Raw genomic sequence first — 19,644 nt, 5'->3', positions numbered from 1 at the left:
AGGCACGGGCGCATGACATCTCTGAACGAAAAACACTAACTCTAATTTTTTTATGTGGTCAAAGATAACAACTTTTCCCCAAAAAGAACAGGAGGACTTGTGGCACCTTAGAGACTAACAAATTTATTTGAGCATAAGCTTTCGTGAGCTACAGCTCACTTCATTGGATGCATGCAGTGGGAAATACAGTGGGGAGATTTATATACACAGGTTTCAGAGTAACAGCCGTGTTAGTCTGTATTCGCAAAAAGAACAGGAGGACTTGTGGCACCTTAGAGACTAACCAATTTATTTGAGCATAAGCTTTCGTGAGCTACAGCTTACTTCATCAGATGCAAACTGTGGAAAGTGTAGAAGATCTTTTTATACACACAAAGCATGAAAAAATACCTCCCCTCACCCCACTCTCCTGCTGGTAATAGCTTATCTAAAGTGATCACTCTCCTTACAATGTGTATGATAATCAAGTTGGGCCATTTCTAGCACAAATAACAATGGGAGTTACCATACACACTGTAACAAGAGTGATCAGGTAAGGTGAGCTATTACCAGCAGAAGAGTGGGGAGGGAGGGAACCTTTTGTAGTGATAATCAAGGTGGGCCATTTCCAGCAGTTGACAAGAACGTGAGGAACAATGGGGGGGGGAGGAATAAACGTGGGGAAATAGTTTTACTTTGTGTAATGACCCATCCACTCCCAGTCTCTATTCAAGCCTAAGTTAATTGTACCCAGTTTGCAAATTAATTCCAATTCAGCAGTCTGTTTTTGAATTTTTTTTTGTTGAAGAATTGCCACTTTTAGGTCTGTAATCCAATGACCAAAGAGATTGAAGTGTTCCCTGCACCCACCAGGCTGAAATGCAGCGTGGCCAGCGTCAGGCCAAACCAGCGAAGTCTGACAACATCAGCAGCTGGAGACAAGTCTTCCATGGGCTCCTGCCCTCCGGGGAAGGCAAAGCTGTAAAGGATGGCGTCTCCGTACTAGCTTTGGTCCAAGCCGCTCACCGTACTCGCAGGGCAAGACGACGTTCGGCCCGCGGGTTGGCGGAACCCGCTCAATGCGCCGAAGGGCGGAAGCGAGGCAAAGCCATCCCCTGCGGCCGCTTCTGTCTCTTCTCGCGATAACAGTGAGTAGCTCCGCCCCCTGCGCCCGGCTGCCGGGCAGTGACGGGGCGGTCCCGGCTTTGATTGGACAGACAGGGTGTGACGCAGTGACGTAGGGGGCCGACAGGCAGAGGGCAGGGGCAAGATGGCGGCTGCCGCAGGGGCACTGAGGAGGCTGGTGCGATGCGGGCCCCAGCAGGTAGGGCCGGGCCGGGCCGGCTGCCCCCGCCCCGCCGGCTCCGTGTTAACGCGTGTCCCCGTCTCTCCGCAGGGCCTGGGGCGGCTGCTGCAGCTGCGCCGCGGGATTCACGGGACCGCGCCGGCCGCCGCCCAGGTAACGGGGTCACCGGGGGGGGAGGGGCAGCCCCCCCCGTTCCCGCCGGGGCGGGGGCTGGGAACGGGCCAGGCCCGTGGCACCGCGGAGAGCGGCGGGTTGTGGGGCGGGCCCGGGTCCGTCACTTGGCCGAGGCGCTGGCGGCGTCGCCACCTGTTTTCGGGGCGGGGGGGCGGGGCCGGGCCGGGCCGGGGGGGGGGGGGGCAGCGTGCGGCCGCTCTCCGGGAGCCGCGGGTTTGCTGCGCTCCAGACTTGCCCTGAGCGGCTGATCTGTCTTCCGCAGGTGACTGTCCGCGATGCATTAAATCAGGCATTAGATGAGGAGCTGGAGAGGGACGAGACGGTGTTTCTGTTGGGAGAGGAAGTTGCCCAGTATGATGGTGCGTACAAGGTGAGGGGACTCCTGTTTATTAACTGAATTAACTAGTATTTGGAAATATAATCTTAGCAACCCAGATTTTCTTTGCTAATTGCAGGTTAGCCGAGGTCTCTGGAAGAAATATGGAGACAAGAGAATAATAGATACTCCTATATCAGAGGTATGAATAAATTAGCAATCCCTCCTCCCTCATTTTTTGTAGTCATACTCATTCTTCGTTTCTTTTTCTTTTTAAGATGGGCTTTACAGGAATTGCTGTAGGTGCTGCTATGGTAAGTAATTTCTGACACTTTGAAGTGAGATCAGTTTTCTCTTGGTTTAATTCATTTAACAGAAAAATGTTAAATGCAAAATACTTTGCTATTATGATAGTTAAACTAGTGTTTTAACTACTAATATAGCTGTCTTAATTTAACAGGCTGGGTTGAGGCCAATTTGTGAATTCATGACCTTCAACTTCTCCATGCAAGCAATTGATCAAGTTATAAATTCTGCTGCCAAGACACTTTACATGTCTGCAGGCATAGTGCCTGTCCCAGTTGTCTTCAGAGGTCCCAATGGTGCCTCAGCTGGAGTAGGAGCACAACATTCACAGTGCTTTGCTGCTTGGTATGGGCATTGTCCTGGACTGAAAGTAGTCAGCCCTTGGAGTTCAGAGGATGCAAAAGGTCTACTTAAAGCATCAGTCCGGGATGACAATCCAGGTGAATGGAACTTTTTATAAATACCATGGTCTAATGATTAAGCGCTAGCTGCTTAAACTTATTCTCCAATTAGTCTCTGAATGAATTTTTTTTTAAAGCAAATTTAAATATTTGATTAACTCCTAAACTGTTTAAAATCACTGCTTTATTGCAAAGATTCTCCATGCCCTTATAGGAGCTATTAGGGTCTCTCTGCACACTTTTCCTAGCATAGAGTATCTGCAGCTGACTTCAACACAAGTTATAGGATCAATTTATGCCTTTCCCAGCTAAGCTTCAGTGCGTGGTTAAGAACTTCACAGAAAATTAACACTATTGAAGTTGGTGTCCCAGGTAAACAAACTACACACACAAGCTTCTAACTCCCCTAGTTATAAATTACTAGTTACTAACTCAGTAGTGCCGTCTTGTTGAATCTACATTCATAGAATAGAAAAGTCAAAGTTACTCTGTCCATTAACCATACCGCACAAATCACTGTAGTATCGGGCACCTTTGATGCATTGATTTTTAAAGACTAACACCATAACAATGAACTTGGGAATTTTAAGGGCGCATGCTGCATACAGTGGCTTTAATGGTAGCAGGCACAAATGACTATGCATCTATCACTTGGTGGTGATTCTCCTCCTCTCTCCAGAGAGAGAAGCATGTGGAGTGTCTTGTTTTGGTACTGTGTCTTTAATAAATACCTATTACTCTGTGTTTATATTAGAAAATGCAAAGTCAGAGAAATGTGCCTGGCACTTGGAGCAGAAAGCGGTATGGCTTGTGATAGATTTTAGTTCCTGGTGGAATTCATTCCAGAGTATTAGACTCGCCTCCTGGGAAAGTTCTGTCTCCTATACAAATGAGTTTAACTACTATTGTTGAGAGTTCCATTATGTCAAAGTTCTCTTTTTTAAAATCTTCCTAAAACATGATATGACTTTTTTGCAGACTTCCAGGAACTTAAAGGGAGAAATCTTACACAAACTCCTGGCCCTAGTTCCTCTTGTTTAAATTCAATTTAGAGTGAGAATAGGGAGATCCAGATGTTTAATTTCTGTAGTGACCAAGTAGAAAAAGAAAGTTAATACTGTATTGCCCTATTAAGGAACTAGTCTCCTGCATTCTTTCTCCCATGAATAATGGGACTGCTCATAGGAAAGGTGGTTGGATCAGGTCTTAGGCTTCTGCCTACCAAACTGAATATCTCAAATCACCAAACTTACGGTTTTTGGGGTTTTTTGTTTTGTTTTTTACCATGTTAACAAACAGGATCATTTAGTCAAACTTTTAAAACAGCGCTGTGCTACTAGCGGCTCAGGTTAACTGAGTCATTTTTCATGCTGATACAAATATGCTACCCAAACTATGCTTTTATTGCATTTATTGTTCACCCTCTTGTAAGTAAGCTGAGTTTAGCATCATGGAGCCCCCTAACACTTTAGGAATTTGGGGGGAGGGTAGAGTAGGGAGGAGAGGCTGGATGATGCTGTATAGTGCTTTCATCTGGAGAAGTGCATCAAACTAACCAAGTAAGCACTTGATGTTTTTTCAGTTGTGATGCTGGAAAATGAATTGATGTACGGAGTCCCTTTTGAAATGTCAGAAGAAGCTCAGTCAAAGGACTTTCTTGTTCCTATTGGAAAAGCCAAAATAGAAAGGCAAGGTAAGTTCAGAATACTCTTAACACTTCACATAATCTGATCCTCAAATTCTCCTACTCTGTTGGGTCGCTTTAATTAATAGCATATTTCCCATACAAAACACCCTCTCTTCCTGTGGAATAGGAAAATATTTAAAGGGACAGAATTCTAAAGTCCAAACTCAACTTCTAACATACTGTACTAACCTCATGTTAATAAAACAGAACATCACTTGGTCCCATCCTTTTGGTCACAATATCTTGGTTGTTAGAAAAAAGGTGCAATTCTGGATCAAGACTGGAATGAACCAGGTAATAGACCTATGTGCTGCTGAGTGAAATCTGTCACATTTCTCTTCCTTCCTTGCATGTAGACAACCACTTTTGTTTAGAATCTTAGTGACCTTTGAGGTGCTGAACAAACTTGCAGTGGTTCAAATTTCTTATTATACATAAGTTCGTTTGCAGTGATGAGAACTTCATAGCCATACCATGCAAGTTGCTACTACTCATTCTGCATGCAGAGTATAAGTGTCGGACGCTTCAAATACGCAAACTCAGGATGAGTTCAGATGTTGAATTTCAGGCTATTCCTAATGTATAAATCACTTCTGAATAGACTAAAAAAGTCCATTTAAATCAATGTTCAGTCCTTATGTACTTACTATTTCAAAACTGGACTGTGTTGTCTTGAGCTCATAAGGCTACTTATAGCTACTTAGATCTTCCCACACCCTGACTTCTGTAGTTAACTCTTATGTAACTTGATCCATCACCAACTTCTGTGTTTCAGGAACCCATGTTACTCTAGTGTCACACTCCAGATCTGTTGGACACTGTCTGGAAGCAGCTGCTGTACTTGTCAAAGAAGGTGTGGAGTGTGAGGTGCGTTATGGGAGGATTCCAGTCTCTAGTGAAGAAATTCCTTACTGTTTTTAAAATTGAACTAAGGCCATGCAAAATTAAGTCTAGTAAACTGTTTGCACTTCAAAGTACTCTTTCATCACTGATTTAAACAATGATGGAGACAAATGTGTTCCTTGCATGTATCTGCCATCCCCTGATTTCCCATCATAGAGCTGGGGCCAAATTAATACCATGTATGTAAGTCAAAATCACAAGCAAAAGGGAAGCTTGTGTTTGAGAGGGTCTGTTTATGCATGGCAGTAGTGCTGCAGCTAGGCAGGATGACATTTAGTGGGATTCCTAAAAGGTGACCAGGGGTTTGTCTAAACAGTTGTAGCAGTTTAAAGTGGGGTTTATTTTTAACTGATTCAGTTAAATCAAAGGCTGTGTAGACGTTCAAATCAGTATAAGTCTGGCTTATATTGATCTAGCTTCTTAGGAACAGGCTATAAGCCATACTGATATAGGTCAAGTCTATATTGATTCTAGCATCTAGCCCTTTCACTAATTGGTCTTAAAATCACTTAGTTAAGGTAAACAGATGTGCTCTGTGCGTGTGTTCATATTTTAAACTACGTAGAGACAATGAAAGGGCTATTGTTTGCCTTGATCCAAGGAGGCTTAAAGCAGAAACACAAGTGAATGTGTGTGCAAGGCTCATTGCTTACACCTCTGTATGAAGGGAGGGGATGACCAGAAAGTCAGACTTCTGACATGCTGGAGGGTGTGAGAGGAGTCTGTAGCATGATGATGTGGCTAAAATTAGTCCTCTACATGCAGGTAGAAGCATCCTATCCTAGAACAAAGTGAGTAGTTCCTCTTTGTACTGTGGGTGTGACTACAGCTGAAATACAGAATTTAGGTACCTCTGCAGAGGAAAGAGATGGCTAAAATAATGGCTGCCGAATACACACCGTTGGAGGAAATGCCCTAGATCTCAGTTTGAAGTGTTGCCTTTCTTTAGCCACTTGTCCTTGAGAGGTTAAGAACAAAGTAATAAGATGAAGTTAAAGGTTAGAGTACTCACTTATGCAATTATAGATAGGCTTAAAGGACCTCTTGCAAAAATAAAACACTTAACACTCTCTCTAAGGTGGTAAACCTCCGTACCATTAGACCAATGGATGTGGAAAGTATAGAAGCCAGTGTTGTGAAGACAAATCATCTTATAACAGTGGAAGGAGGCTGGCCGCAGTTTGGAGTAGGAGCTGAAATTTGTGCTAGGATCATGGAAGGTAGGTCATAATAGCTTCTGAAGCTTATTTAACTTTGTATTGTATGTTTCCAAAGTTAGCTCACTAACCTTAAACATACTACTCTCATGATACATGAGCTGCTCCAGACAACTGTTTTTGTGGGAAGGAAAAGAAAGAAATTTCTAGTCAAATCAAGGTTCAGGTTTTCTGTTAGACTTTTAACCATTTAACTTAACAAAAGCACATACCAGTGAAAACCTTTGCCCCTTTATTCTACTGTGGCCTATCCCCCTAGAGCCAGAGCTTGCAGAGGCTGTGTAGGTGGTAGTGAGTTAGGCAACCTGGTAACGTGCCCTAGAAGGGAATGTGGGACACACATCTTCCGCTCCCTCCCCCCCCCCCCCGGTAAACTTTCATTGAAGGTGCAAAAACAACAAGGAATCCTTGTGGCACCTTAGAGACTAATAAATTTATTTAGGCATAAGCTTTTGTGGGCTAGAATCCACTTCATCAGATGCATCATGAATGTGTGAAGATGGTGAGAATTAAGCAAGAATGTCTATAGGTTTAAGGTTAACACATCAAAGGTCAGCTCCAGGAGTAAAGGGATTGGCCCATGGATCACTTTGAGACCCTAACTCCTTTGATGAAAGCTGTAGCTAAAAATACATTGGCCTTTCCTAAGACCTTTTTATTCTATTCCAGGACCTGCCTTTAACTATTTGGATGCTCCAGCTGTGCGTCTCACAGGTGCAGATGTTCCTATGCCTTATGCAAAGATTTTGGAAGACAACTGCTTACCTCAAGTGAAAGATATCATATTTGCAGTGAAGAAAATATTAAATATCTAGGTTGTATATACATGGTGCTCTTCCAAAGTGTGTCTTAAGAGCATTAATGGAATGGACTACACACACTTACTCATAATGTTGTATAGCTCTATTGAGCTCTTTGTACTGAAGGAAAAGTTCAGGTGACCTTTTAAATGTATTTATGTAGTTAATCTGTGTTTAGTGGGTCACCCTCTCAGCTACTTTCTTCTACTGAGCTAAGCACACTTACATGTATGGGTGCCAGACTGAGTCTGTAAAGTGTGAATCTGTATTAAAAGCCTTAGGAAAACAGTATCTAAATAAGCCTCCCTCTGTGCCATTTACAAATGGTAAAAGAAATAAAGGGTCACCTGTGCTCTGAGTTGCTTCTGTGGAACTTGGGGAGAAGAGAGGTAAATTGCAAGGGACAATGAGAGATGCTGGCTGCAGTACATTGGTTGCCCTAGTTTGGTGGAGAAAAGAAGAATGGGTGTAGGTGAGTTTTTAGAAAAAACAAATCCCATGCTCTTGGCAGCTGTAACTAATGAGCTGCAGGACTCAAGGTGCAGTTTCTCTAAAAATACTAATTTATTATGATTGTGGAGCTGCCAACTGTGTGCAAGATCAGTCTCAAGAAAATCCTTTTGCTGTACAGGTGCTTTCATACCTTATGGTGTCCAGTACTAGAGCTTTCCCTGGGTCAGATAAGAAACTGATTGTAGAGAGGAAATAAGTCAGTATGGACTATTTTTGTTCAATCCAAGATAAGCTGCTCCACATAAGTTTAGAAGATCAGTATTTAGAGTCTTAACCCTTTTTAGCAGTTTAAATCCTGTGACTATACTAACAGCAGCACCTGTTCAAAAATTTTTAATCTTAATTATTCCTCATTCATCCACTCAGTTTCACCACAGGAGTAATCCATGATCAAGTCCTGGTAAAATAAAAGATCTTTTAAAAAAAAACATATATAGAGAGAGAGAGAAAAGGAGGACTTGTGGCATCTTAGAGACTAACCAATTTATTTGAGCATAAGCTTTTGTGAGCTACAGCTCCTCGTACGAGGTTAGAGAGCTTGATTGCTAAGTGATCTTAACTTCAGAAATAATGGAACCCTTGTTTGGATGTTGTAAAACCACTCCTAACCCCAATAAGGAAATGAGAGTAGATAGCACAGGTGCTGTGTTTAAAAAAGGAGGCAACAGTGAAGTCATTTTAGAGAAACTAGACAAGTGCTGTTACTTTAAGAGTGCTTCCCTCTAGAACAATGGTTTTAGGAGAAGCTAGTGATAATCACCACAGCCTGTCAGCATTGTTGTCATGTATCAGTCACTGTCAGATGCAGTACCAAACTGTATCTTCATGGAGGGAACTGAATTAGCCTCACTCACCTACCCAAGGAGCTGAATTCCTTCCCTTTGCAGGGACAGTCAGCAAGCTGATGTAGCACTAGCCTGTCATTTCAGTACTTACCACTTAAATGCAGGGTGTAGAAGCTTCTGCTGCATTAGATTCTCTATTTTACAGCCCAACTTATTTTAAAGCAGTAACCCTCATTCTCTGACTGGAGGAATTCCAGTGACATTTATTTTAATAAAAATATGACTGATATATCACAGGTTACATGAAACTTTATACACAATGACATTCTCTGCATAGTAAACACTGATGTGTACTTGAATTTAAAATGGATTATCTATAATCCTTTAAAGTGCAATTTGTTTAAGGTTTTAAGCAAATCATAGAATAAAAGGATCTTTTCAGTCAGCATTTTAAAACAAAGTGTTCTGCAACTTCCCCAAGAACAAGATTAATTTCATATAGATGCAAAATTTGCCTGAGTTGAAAACTCCCCAATCCAGAACTTGTGTTGATTAATCAGTGCCAATTAACTCCCATTTTATTGCCTGAATTAACAGGCTGTTTGTTTCCCCAGCACATGTGGTAACTAGAAACAGCTACATGTACTGTTGGAATGACCACCCTAAACATTAGTTACATATAAGCATGAGAAGCATTCATGCTACACTGTTGAATATGCCATAGAGAGAGTTAAATCTACAGTTCCCTCACCAGTGTACTACACTTTGGATTAAGTGCTTTTTTTAAAAAAAATTATCTAAAGTAAATGGCTGGTTTTTGATGCAGCAAAAATGTAATGTGCCAACTACAAGGAATTGTAGGAAAATAGGGCAGACTAACATTAGATTTTCAAGTGTGTTTGAAACAAGGGGTAGGGTGGAATCAGATGTACTGAGTCAGTATCCTCATATTTGTTCCTATTTTCAGATGGTAAAAATATGGCTTTACCTCCCTCCCTCCCCAAAAATCACTTAAAATGAACTTTAGTTAACTGGAATAAATGAAGTCAAGAGTTACCACAATATGGCAATGCAGTTCAAACAACGTAGTGCTGCTACTCAAGGACAAGGAGAAATTTCTCTAGAAAAAGCTGAAATGGCTCTGAACAAACAGCTGCAAAATAATAGACCACCATGAAGTGGCTGATCATGCCTCAACTTAGGACATTTGTTCAAGGGAAAAATATCCGATCCTGCTGTCAAGAGTTAACTTCAGCTGATCCTGGGAACACTGTAGTCACACGTGTCTGCTTTCTTCAAAGCTCCTTTCTGAAAGTTTTGAATGGAGCTAAGTAAGGCTTCTCGGCTGGCACTGGCAGCAGGCGTAGGGTCAGGATGCACTGCCCCATCCATTGGAGGAGGGAGTGGAGGAGCTGCTGGTGGTGGCGGCGGGGGCATAGTTGACACTCCTGTTAAAATGAGACAGTAATTACACAAGAAACCACCACATTAGCTGACCAAAAACAAGACTAAGCTGATCTAATAATTGCAGCTACCTTGCTAGAATAATAAATCAACTAGAGAAGTCATTTACCCAAGTAAATATGTAACTTCTTGAGTATTGCAAATAGGAATCAGATTGTGGAGAAGGAGGACATAGAAATTAGATGCGAGAAAGACCTAGGAGATCACATCCATCCTCCTGTAAGTGCAGGCTATACAGTCCCCTGATAAGAGATCATCCAAGTCACCTTTGAAGAGAAGCCCTGGATGCCCAGTTACTTGGAGACTCAAGGGGCCATACAACTACAAATTATAAGAATCTTGTGCTGGCTGAGGGATGAAATTAAATGATTTCCAGGACTTTCCCCTCATCTCTGATTCCTGCGGTTTGTTTCTTAGTGCTAACACCAAGTGAAGCAGTCTGCCCCCATCTCACAAAGCCAGACCCAATAAATAAAATAGTTGGGCTGTGGCATTAAGTCTCTTACTATGTCCCAGATGTAGCTACACTGTAAAGTCTGGTTTTTTCCCTCTAGCCAGATTTTCCAGTCCATAAATTCTGTTTTTAGGTCATTCGCTATACATGAAAGTATTGATAAGGGGTATAAAGAGACTCATTTTCTAAGAAATAGAAAAAGGCAAGTTCCTATTAAAATTAGTTATTGAGTAGTGATATCCTTTTGTAGATTACACTGCATCACAAGTTCTTACAAGGGCCACAAAGAGACCAGAGTGCTGGCCAGTGGCACTTTTAGCACTGAAAAATCTTGACTTGCGTTGCTACATTCTGGGTTCTAGATCAGTTCTCAACCTTTTCTTTCTGAGGTCCTGCGATATACTATAAAAACTCCCTGACCCAGCTGTGCCACAACTGTTTTTTTGCATATAAAAGCCAGGGCTGGTGTTCAGGGATAGCAAGCAGGACAATCACTTGGGGCCCCACACCACAGGGGGCACCACAAAGCTAAGTTGCTCAGGCTTCGACTTCAGCCCCAGGTGGTGGGGCTCAGGCCCCGGGGCTGCAGTCCCACATGGTGGGGCTTCAGCTCTGCCCGGGGCCCCAGTGAGTCTAATGCTGGCCTGCTTGGCAGACCCCCTGAAACCTGTTCACAGCCCCACGGTGGGCCCCAGACCCCTGGTTGAGAACCACTGGTCTAGATCACACATACGCTTCACTTTCTGTAACTCAGTGTGTCAACTTCACACTCTTACATCAAAAATATACAGGCACATAAGAGCCAGAGAGTTTCAGATATGCTCCCTTGCAACCCCACATCGCATGGCCATACAAAGTCAGAGCTGGGAAATTTAGTTAGGCTTGGAAGGATTTGATTTTTTAGCAGCAAATCTTGGTAAACTTCAATTTCACTGTACACAAAGATGAAAAAATATTTCTATGGATAATCAAAATTTGCATATAGGCAAAAAGCTGCTTGAGAACTAGTTTGGTTTAAGGTATTTACATTTTTGACACGTGATGTTGATGGTGTGTGTGTTAACAGTTTAAAGCCTTAACTTTTTGAATGTGAACATTACTTAAATAATTATTGTCTGACCTCCCCCACTGTCTGCCACCCCCATATTTGCCTGCCACTGAAAATTTAAAATCAATAAAAATAAGAACTTAAACGCATAATTCTGCGCAACTGTGAAAATTTTACTCTAAGAATTAAATGCTTAAAAATTAACATGGATATCAGTTGAAATTAAAAAAATATATATAGATTGAATTCTGCCACGCCTATTTATAGCGTGCCCTCTTCTGCCAGATAACAGGATGACTCTTTCCAATACACAAACCACATATTCTGCAAGGGGTAGAGGAGGTCTGATTACATCCATCACCCAGGTACTTTTTGGTGATTTGAGCTAATCAATAGATATTCAGGAAAGAGGGGAATGTGAAAGATACAGCATCGCACTTAGTCATGCCAGGTTTACATGGAGAACATCTGGAGAACACAGAGGTGAAAACTCTGCCATTATCGGACAATGAACGGAAGTGATAAGAGGCTAAGGGAAGCAATAGTTACCAGAGCAGAACCACATGCTGCCATATTTCCATTAACTCAACACTCCCAATGACTACGTAAGAAATTAAGTCACACAGAACGACATTCAAAAGTTATTCAATGCTCAGCCACAAGGAAAGCAGCTGAAGCAATCACTTCCTTCTCAACTTGTTCCAGTCTTCCTTGTTGCTGCTTAGTCTCACACTAGTAAGTGGTGGTGAAAAAATAGGTGCTGTAATAAAACAAGCTGAGTTCCAGAAGGAAAGGACCTTAGTTTGAAACATTTTCAATTTGTGTCAGTTTTAAAGATTGTTCCTATGTGGAAAAATCTACCTCAAAAAGGAGAATGTTTATACAAAAAGCATTTTATTTGGCCAGTGACTTCACTGCATTCCTATGGTTATTGTACTTCGGACACTTGGACAAGAGTGTCCCTTCCTCACAAGCCAGCACCTCCTGCAAGGCGGGGAAGGGGGAGACAATCCTCTGATGGGAGAACAACAGCCTGTTCCTATCGAAATATGTGGCTGTTTCAAGTCTTTGTTTTACTCTCCTCCTCTCCAGTAGAAATGCCAGTGTTCAAAGAAGGACTCCCACACTGGGCAAAGTGGGACCACCTCTCTGTTGCAGAGATTTTGTTTTAAATCCATCCCTCTCTTTGGTAATTGAGCTGGAAGCAAAGTTAATACATACTTGAAAATCAGAGATGGCCCAAATTCATCACTGTAATTCACTGGCCTATCTGATTTGTCCTTATACCAGCACAGATAACTGGACCTGAAAATCTAAGTTTATTAATAACATTTATTGGAAAGTTATCCCCACCATTAGAGTCTCACTAACTAATGTGCTCACTTATGATCAGCAGAGTGTGGGGCAATATTATGAAGAGTGATACTTAAAATTCATGGCAGAAGGAAGAACAAATGGTGATCCACAGCAAAGGCTGAGGCAGGATGGTAAGCATTAAGGTTGAAGTGGTCAGAGTAGAACAAAAGGGTAGGTGAAGTCATCCCACATCCTTATTGTTTAACTTGTGATCAAATGAATTAGCCATTAATATGATATGCCACAAAAGAGTCAAGAGCATCTGAGTAAGGAACGAGATTGCAAAGAGACAAAACAGAGAAACTGATAGGATAGGACAGAGAAAGACTCAGAACACAATAGACAAAGAACAGAGAAGATAACAGACTAAAGAGGCTAAAAAGAGGAGTTGTCCAAAACTGAATATGAACAACAAAGGCTGGACTTCTGTAAAGGGACAATGATAATAGTAACATAGAAGGAAAAAAAGGTGTAAACTTGATGAGAACAGAGGTAGAAAAGTCATCATACATCTAATGGTGGATCACTATTTATAAAATCAGTCCAGGGCACTAATGTTACCTAGTTTCTAGACTGGTTAGTGTTTTGGAGGGGGAGATCAGTTTACTTTTTGTACTTTTTTAGAAAGCCCTTAGAGCTACATACTATGTAACGACTGAACTGGAAACAGAACTGCCAGCACCAATGTGCAGTAAGGGGAAACTCAGCTTTTCTCTATTATGGAGGCACTTTAGTTGATCTGACAATTTAAATCTGAATTTAGCCTTAACACAGATGTAGCTATTGAAACCGTGTCTAAGTCAGGCGGGAGAACCACCTACAAACATCATATTTGTTCCATTGGGGCCCATTCCGTCATACACTTACATGAGTGTCTCTACTGACCGGTGTCTAATGGTTTGCAGGACCTGGCCTCTAGTTTATAAAATGTAACAGTTATTTCATTTCAATCAGCACATCTTATAAAAGTGTCAGGCAACAAGTCATCTCTCTGTCCTTCCTCCCTGCGACGGAGTCAATCGGTGACTGGAGACCCTGTGGGCACGTCTGCACTGCAGTGTAAGTCCAAGGTTTGAATGCCAGGTCAGGCCTAATACCCTTCCATTTATATACAAACGGCACAGAACTTGGTGGAGGGTCCAAGCTGTATTGCATTGCAGTGTAAATGCAGCCCCATTGGGCTCATGCTCTGGGAGGCCACAATCCCATGGGCCAACTTTCTTTATCCTCTGCTCAGTCAAGTTTGATGGACAGTCAGTTTTCCCCACACTGCACCACAAACAAGGGTGGGAGTGGCCGGATTCTGGAGAGGGTGCCAAGAAGTCTGGGATATGGGTGGTTGGACTCGGGCCCACACAATGCTTTGTAGACGCTGGAGCCCCAGGTTGGGATCCGAGGTTCAATGATTCCTAACCTGCGGTTATAATTGAGGGTAGACACTCAAACCCTAGGTTAACAAACCAGGGTCTGCTAATTCGAGTTCTACTAACGCTCGGCTTACACTGCAGTGTAAACTTACCCTTAGAGCAGGTCTACACTGCAATTAAAACACCCTTGTCTGATCACTCAGGCTCGCAGGGCTGTAAAATTGCTGTGCAGATGTTTGGGGCTGGACCCCGGGCTCTGGGACCTTCCCCCCTGATTGTGGAGTCCCAGAGCCTGGGCTCCAGCCCAAGCCCAAACATCTACATGGCAAGTGTTACAGCCCCACAAGCATGAGTCAGTTGACATCGGCCAGCCATGGGTGTTTAACTGCAGTGTAGACAGACCCTCACGCACCTAAATATACTTTGGTGCAGTTGCAGCTACTGTCCAGCAGGAAAATACTTTATAATAGTTACAGGGAGAAAGTGACTTGATGCAAGAGCTTGGTGAACAGGAGGCCTTCCCTACAGATATGTTGGAGGACGCTGCTCAGGGCCAATGAATCATTTGTTTATCCCTAGGATTTTATGAATGAACACTCCCAATACCTATCAAGGGTTTTTACGGTGCCATTTTTGTTAAGAGTTTGTTACAAGAAATTGAAAGTTTATCAGATACTGTAAAGCTGAAGCCTGACTTGAAACAAAAAAAACCTCAGTAATGCATTTAAAGCAACAGCAATTGTGAAAATTACATGTTTAAAGGTTGCTAAGAGAATGGGATGCAAACAAAATCATTGTAGCGATAGTTTTTAAAGATGCTATATTTAATTAAAATAATTAATGAAGTAGCTTATGATCTACTTCTTCTTTGTTCCTTTTTTATGCCATGAGAAGGTCTGTGTTCAGCTTTCCCATACAGAAACAGAACATCTTTAAAGAGAGAAATCAGCATTAGCTTACGTTACCGATAATTCATGTTCAAAATGATGTAAGCTCTATTGAAGACAGCAGAAAGAGAGACAGAGACAGAGAGAGAGGATACAAGTCATTATTCTGGTTCTAGTGTCATTCAGTCACACTGTTAGCTGTGCAGTTAGTTAGGTTACCCAATGGTTATGCTCATACATTTCTCTATGAATTAGAACGTATTGATTTTGAACTGTTTTAAAATGCCCTTTATATTAAAAAAGCCAAATAATTGTGCACGTAATGTAATGAACTACACTTTCTGTACTAAAATCTTTATCGACTGATGAAACATGATGTTTATAATCTCACACAGACACACATCCACCCATCGAAAAATGCCAAATGTCAAACTCGGGGGGGTCTCAAAAGCACTTTTAGTTACACTAAAGTACATCTTACTTAGAGTGATTCAATAATAAAGCTGTATGAGAAGCAGCCATAGGAAATAAAATCCATTCATTTTGTATGTAACATTCCAATAATTTCTTTCTACCCTGAAACATTTAGATTATGTATCTGATCTGTACACTCAAAAAAGGAAGAATAATTAAGGCAGTGAAGTTGGCTCATGGTGATGTAAAAGGCAGAACACCAGCACACCATGACCGTCAGCAGGGCATCTTTCTCCTTGAAGGATTTAAAGCCAAAGAAAAAACACCCATAGTCAAGTCCAAATCCTGCTCCTGGAGTCAACTCCACTTACAAGATTGATAGATTCTAAGGCCAGAAGGGACCATTATGATGATCAACTCTGATGTGCTGCTTAACACTGCTAGATTGAATAGCCCATTATAAAATGTATTTGTTCCCCATGTAGGTATATAGACTGATCACGTCACCCCTTAACCTTCTCTTTGTTAAACTAAATAGATTGAGCTCCTTGAGTCTCGCACTATAAGGCAAGTTTTCTAATCTTTTAATCAGTCTCACGGCTCTTCTCTGAGCCCTCTCCAATTTCTCAACATCCTTCTTGAATGGTGGCCATCAGAGCTGGACACAGTATTCCAGCAGCAGTCGCACCACTGCCAAATACAGGTATAAAATAACATTTCTATTCCTGCTTGAGATTCCTGTTTATGCATCCCAGGATCACATTAGCTCTTTTAGCCACAGTGTCACATTGGAAGCTCATGTTCAGCTGATTATGCACAAGGACCCCAAATCCTTTTCGGAGTCACTGCTTCCCCAGATAGAGTCCCCCATCCTGTATGTGTGGCCGACATTCTTTGTTTCTAAGGAACAAGGAACACCCATAAGGCAATTGGGGTCACTCACATTAGTAAGGGAAATGGAATTGACCAGAGATGTCCTCTTTCAGCCCCTACCTTCCTGCCTAGAGAAGCTTGCTCATTTATTAATGCTTCCTGGGGTCAGGAGGCATGCAATGAAGAGTGAGTTATACTTTCCCTTTTACAGCATCCTCCATCCCATCTACTTTACGTACAACTTCTGACCACAAAAAATGAATGGATTTTTAAGTGAGAGCAGAATTAATGCAGTCGGAAAAAAAACTGAACATGCAAGGGGAAGTGACAATCACTCTAGCCAAAAGCTCAGAGCCACAGGAACCTGTATTAGAATCAGCATTTGCCACCACCCAAGTAAGATATCTCAAAAAGATTTGGTAGTAAAGCTGAGAGAATAATTTGCAACAAGTTTAGCCTCCTTCTCTTAGCAGCATGTCTGTTAACCAGCCATGATTTCTGTACATGTTATTCGGATTTAATTGATTCATCTTTTGGAACTTTTTGCTCTATGAACAGATTGCAAATGTGACATTTGAGTTTTCTTGCTTTGTTGTAATTTATTAAAGTCACATAGTATGGTTTCTGCTCCATGAGTGGATATGCACACAAGCACTACTGAAACACATTTGTGGGTCCAAATTTCTCTGTGAAAACTCACATATGAGTCTTTGAAATTCACTTTCTGCACTAGAAGTGTTGGAAAGCAAACACTAAAGGGTCATGAACATAGCCAAAGTGAAATCACTGAGAAATTCAGAGGAATATTCATGGATATTTGTTTGCATTACTCATTATTGTTTGCTAGCAGCTTTAGCACTGGCAATATTAAAACTAGGAAACAGAAACCAGCCTGAACTTCCATATTTGGGCACTGATTTGCCTTAACCCTGAATAAAGTGAAGGGAGATGAAGGCATATGGCTCTTTGCAGAATCAGGCCCCTCAGTAAGCAATACATTGAAAGTTATTCAAATCCCTCTAGTTAAGAGGCTGCACATTAGGCACCACTGCAAGGTCCTTCACGCCACTTAGATTAGGCCATTTTAAAAACAAGTAGGTTTCTATTCCACTAGCTGCTAAGTGCTACACGTTCTAATTGCTAATGGGAAGGCACCACAGAAGGCAATCTACCCTTACTTCCTCTAATGTAGTGCGGTGACGTGGCTAACGCCCCAAGCACAGCGTTGAACGTCACTTACCAACTTCTACCCCCAAAAGGTTCAGTGCAGCACTTCAGCCACAGCATGTGGAGATGTCTAAAGAGAGTTAGCTATTTAGACTCTTAATCCTAGTGCTCACCCAGATCATTGTTTTCCTCCACAAAGTTAATCAATGAAGAGGCAAAGAAATTGGGCTTCGTGACATTTTAAAGGTTCTGCAGGTCTCGCAGCTCTTGAAGGCAACACTGTTAAATGGAAAGAGACTAACTTATGTGCTGTGTGACCCAACTCTGAAAGCAACTAAGACTATAGGCACCATTATACAATGTTCTCATTCACCAGTAAACTCTCTAAATGAGCAGTTTAGTCTGCTGAAAATACTCTCGAGGACGGATCCCTGTATTTTGCCCATGAGGGAATCCAAGTTCAACCACAGCTATAGCCATGGCAAGGCGATGGGACCGTCAGCTGCAGTGTGGGTTTGTTTTTGGAACGTTTTAGGCAGCTTTCGCAAAGATGTGCAACAAAACGCTCCTTATTTACAATAAATAAAATTAATGGTCTCCTCCATATGTGTGGAATTGTACTTCTGTGATACGAAATATAAAATGTAGATGCTAAAAAGAAACATAAATTGTGCACATAGTACAGCTCTTAATTCACTAGACCTTGCATAACAAGCAGGGCTCTAATAAATGCCTTACGTAAGGGTCCCTTAAAGAACTGCCGGAGTCCCAGGAAAGCTTTGAAAGGAGGACAGTATTCTGAAAGGTTTTGCGGAGCGTTGGTTTCCTGTACTCCTCTCGTTCCCTCTCAAGGCCTGATCCAAAACACACTGAAGTCAGTGGAAAGACTCCCATTGATTTTAATGGCTTTGGATCAGGCCCACACTCAGGTCGGACACCTTGGGATCCAGCTCCCTCTGCTCTCCCTTCCCAGCTCCACATGTGCACAGACGGTACTTTTGCTTGGCTGGCAAGGGGCCTGTTGGGGACAGGGGTTCACGTTTGACACACTTCCCCTCTCATTCCCATTCCCTTCCTCTCGGCATATCCCATCATCACAGCATGCCACATTATCACACAACTGCACTGACTCGAACAGAATCCAGACCAGAAATCTAGAGGAGAAAAGCTTGACACCTCTGCCAGTCACCTCACCAATTAGTGCCCCCATGAAACTTTTGTCCTTAGTCGAGAATCAGGGAATGGGGAATACAGAACGCTGCTTCTGTAGCCTGTATTGTTAAGACACAGATATTCAGGCCTGTCTGTAAAGGCCTATACTCTAAGAATTTAGGTGTATTCTTATCACTTAGCTAGTTATAGAGGTACAAAACAAGGATCAAAATCAGTCTGCCTGTTTATAGGCCTTCTCTCACTGTGACAGTCTAACGCCTTGTTCTTAAGTGAAGGCCTTTGGCTAAGCAGCAGAGGCAGCCATAAGCTGGGAAGCCACCGGTCACAGACTCACATTCCAAACTAGTCACATTGAAAGAAGGTGCTATGGGGCTGTTAGGCATCATTATCAGGACAGGATTGTATTCCCATCACCTCCAGAGAAAGGGAAGAGCCTAGAAGATGTAAAAGGAAACTTAGTTTGATAGCATCCTGTCTGGTAAGAAATCACTTCTCAATAGTTGTGGTTGTGAAAACCCTCATTTCTGTATGTTTTATCTTTATGGCCCCCACTTTTCTATTGTTAATCTGTCTGGTTCTCTAATTGTTTCTGTTTGCTGTATAATTAATTTTGTTGGTTGTAAACCAGATGTGGGCAAACGGGACTGTCCTACCCGGCCCCTGAGCTCCTGGCCCGGGAGGCTGGCCCCCCTCCCCCTCAGCCACACCACCGCACGGCACAATGCTCTGGGCAGCGGGGCTGCAGAGCCCGGCCTGAACCCGGTGCTCTGTGCTGCGCGGCGGCCTGTCATGGTGCAGCCACGCTGCCAGCCACCAGTGCTCCAAGCTGCGCGGTAAGGGAACGGGGGGGGGGGGTGTTGGATAGAGGGCAGGGGAGTTCAGGGGCATGGATAGGGGTTGGGGCAGTCAGAGGGCAGAGAAAAGAGGGGTTGAATGGAAGCAGGGGTCCCGGGGTGGGGGGGCAGTTAGGGGACGGGGGTCTGGGGGAAGGGGCCCAGGCCATGCCTGGCTGTTTGGGGAGGCACAGACTCCCCTAACCGGCCCTCCATACAAT

The 19,644-nt window shown here is 42.7% G+C and overlaps 2 protein-coding genes across 8 annotated transcripts in view; one reads left to right on the top strand and one right to left on the bottom strand.

The window, feature by feature from the left end:
* The first annotated feature begins 1,198 nt into the window (after positions 1-1,198).
* PDHB (pyruvate dehydrogenase E1 subunit beta) lies at positions 1,199-7,380 on the top strand. Of its 2 annotated transcripts, XM_084635114.1 has the most exons (10): positions 1,199-1,303; positions 1,376-1,438; positions 1,722-1,829; positions 1,915-1,977; positions 2,054-2,089; positions 2,236-2,521; positions 4,065-4,175; positions 4,945-5,036; positions 6,151-6,292; positions 6,959-7,380. In XM_084635114.1, exons 1-10 carry the CDS (start codon positions 1,250-1,252, stop codon positions 7,102-7,104), a joined length of 1,101 nt encoding a protein of 366 aa, XP_084491240.1. In that variant the 5' UTR covers positions 1,199-1,249; the 3' UTR covers positions 7,105-7,380. The 2 variants fall into 2 exon arrangements, with proteins under 2 accessions (XP_084491240.1, XP_084491239.1); XM_084635113.1 differs by having other exon boundaries at positions 1,217-1,438.
* Positions 5,053-19,644, bottom strand: part of PXK (PX domain containing serine/threonine kinase like) — a 60,670-nt gene continuing 46,078 nt past the window's right edge. For 3 of the 6 annotated variants that reach the window (XM_084635107.1, XM_084635108.1, XM_084635110.1), the window contains exon 18: positions 7,849-9,835. In XM_084635107.1, coding sequence (XP_084491233.1) covers positions 9,639-9,835 — 197 coding nt within the window. In that variant the 3' untranslated portion in view covers positions 7,849-9,638. Of the gene's footprint in view, positions 6,031-7,436; positions 7,529-7,848; positions 9,836-15,041; positions 15,072-19,644 lie in introns of those variants that run through there. The other 3 variants (XM_084635111.1, XM_084635112.1, XM_084635109.1) reach the window with 2 other exon arrangements.

The sequence above is a fragment of the Lepidochelys olivacea genome, assembly GCF_965140295.1.
Source record: "Lepidochelys olivacea isolate rLepOli2 genome assembly, chromosome: 7".
NCBI lineage: Eukaryota > Metazoa > Chordata > Testudines > Cheloniidae > Lepidochelys > Lepidochelys olivacea.
The sequence above is the reverse complement of the archived record's forward strand: the minus strand, read 5'-3'. Positions and strand labels throughout refer to the sequence as shown.

Bases quoted from the DNA above. Each gene is read 5' to 3' on its own strand.
- PDHB (XM_084635113.1), top strand. From the start codon at position 1,250: ATGGCGGCTGCCGCAGGGGCACTGAGGAGGCTGGTGCGATGCGGGCCC. The intron at 1,439-1,721 runs GTAACGGGGTCA...TGTCTTCCGCAG, and splicing joins CCGCGCCGGCCGCCGCCCAG to GTGACTGTCCGCGATGCATT. The intron at 2,090-2,235 runs GTAAGTAATTTC...TTAATTTAACAG, and splicing joins TTGCTGTAGGTGCTGCTATG to GCTGGGTTGAGGCCAATTTG.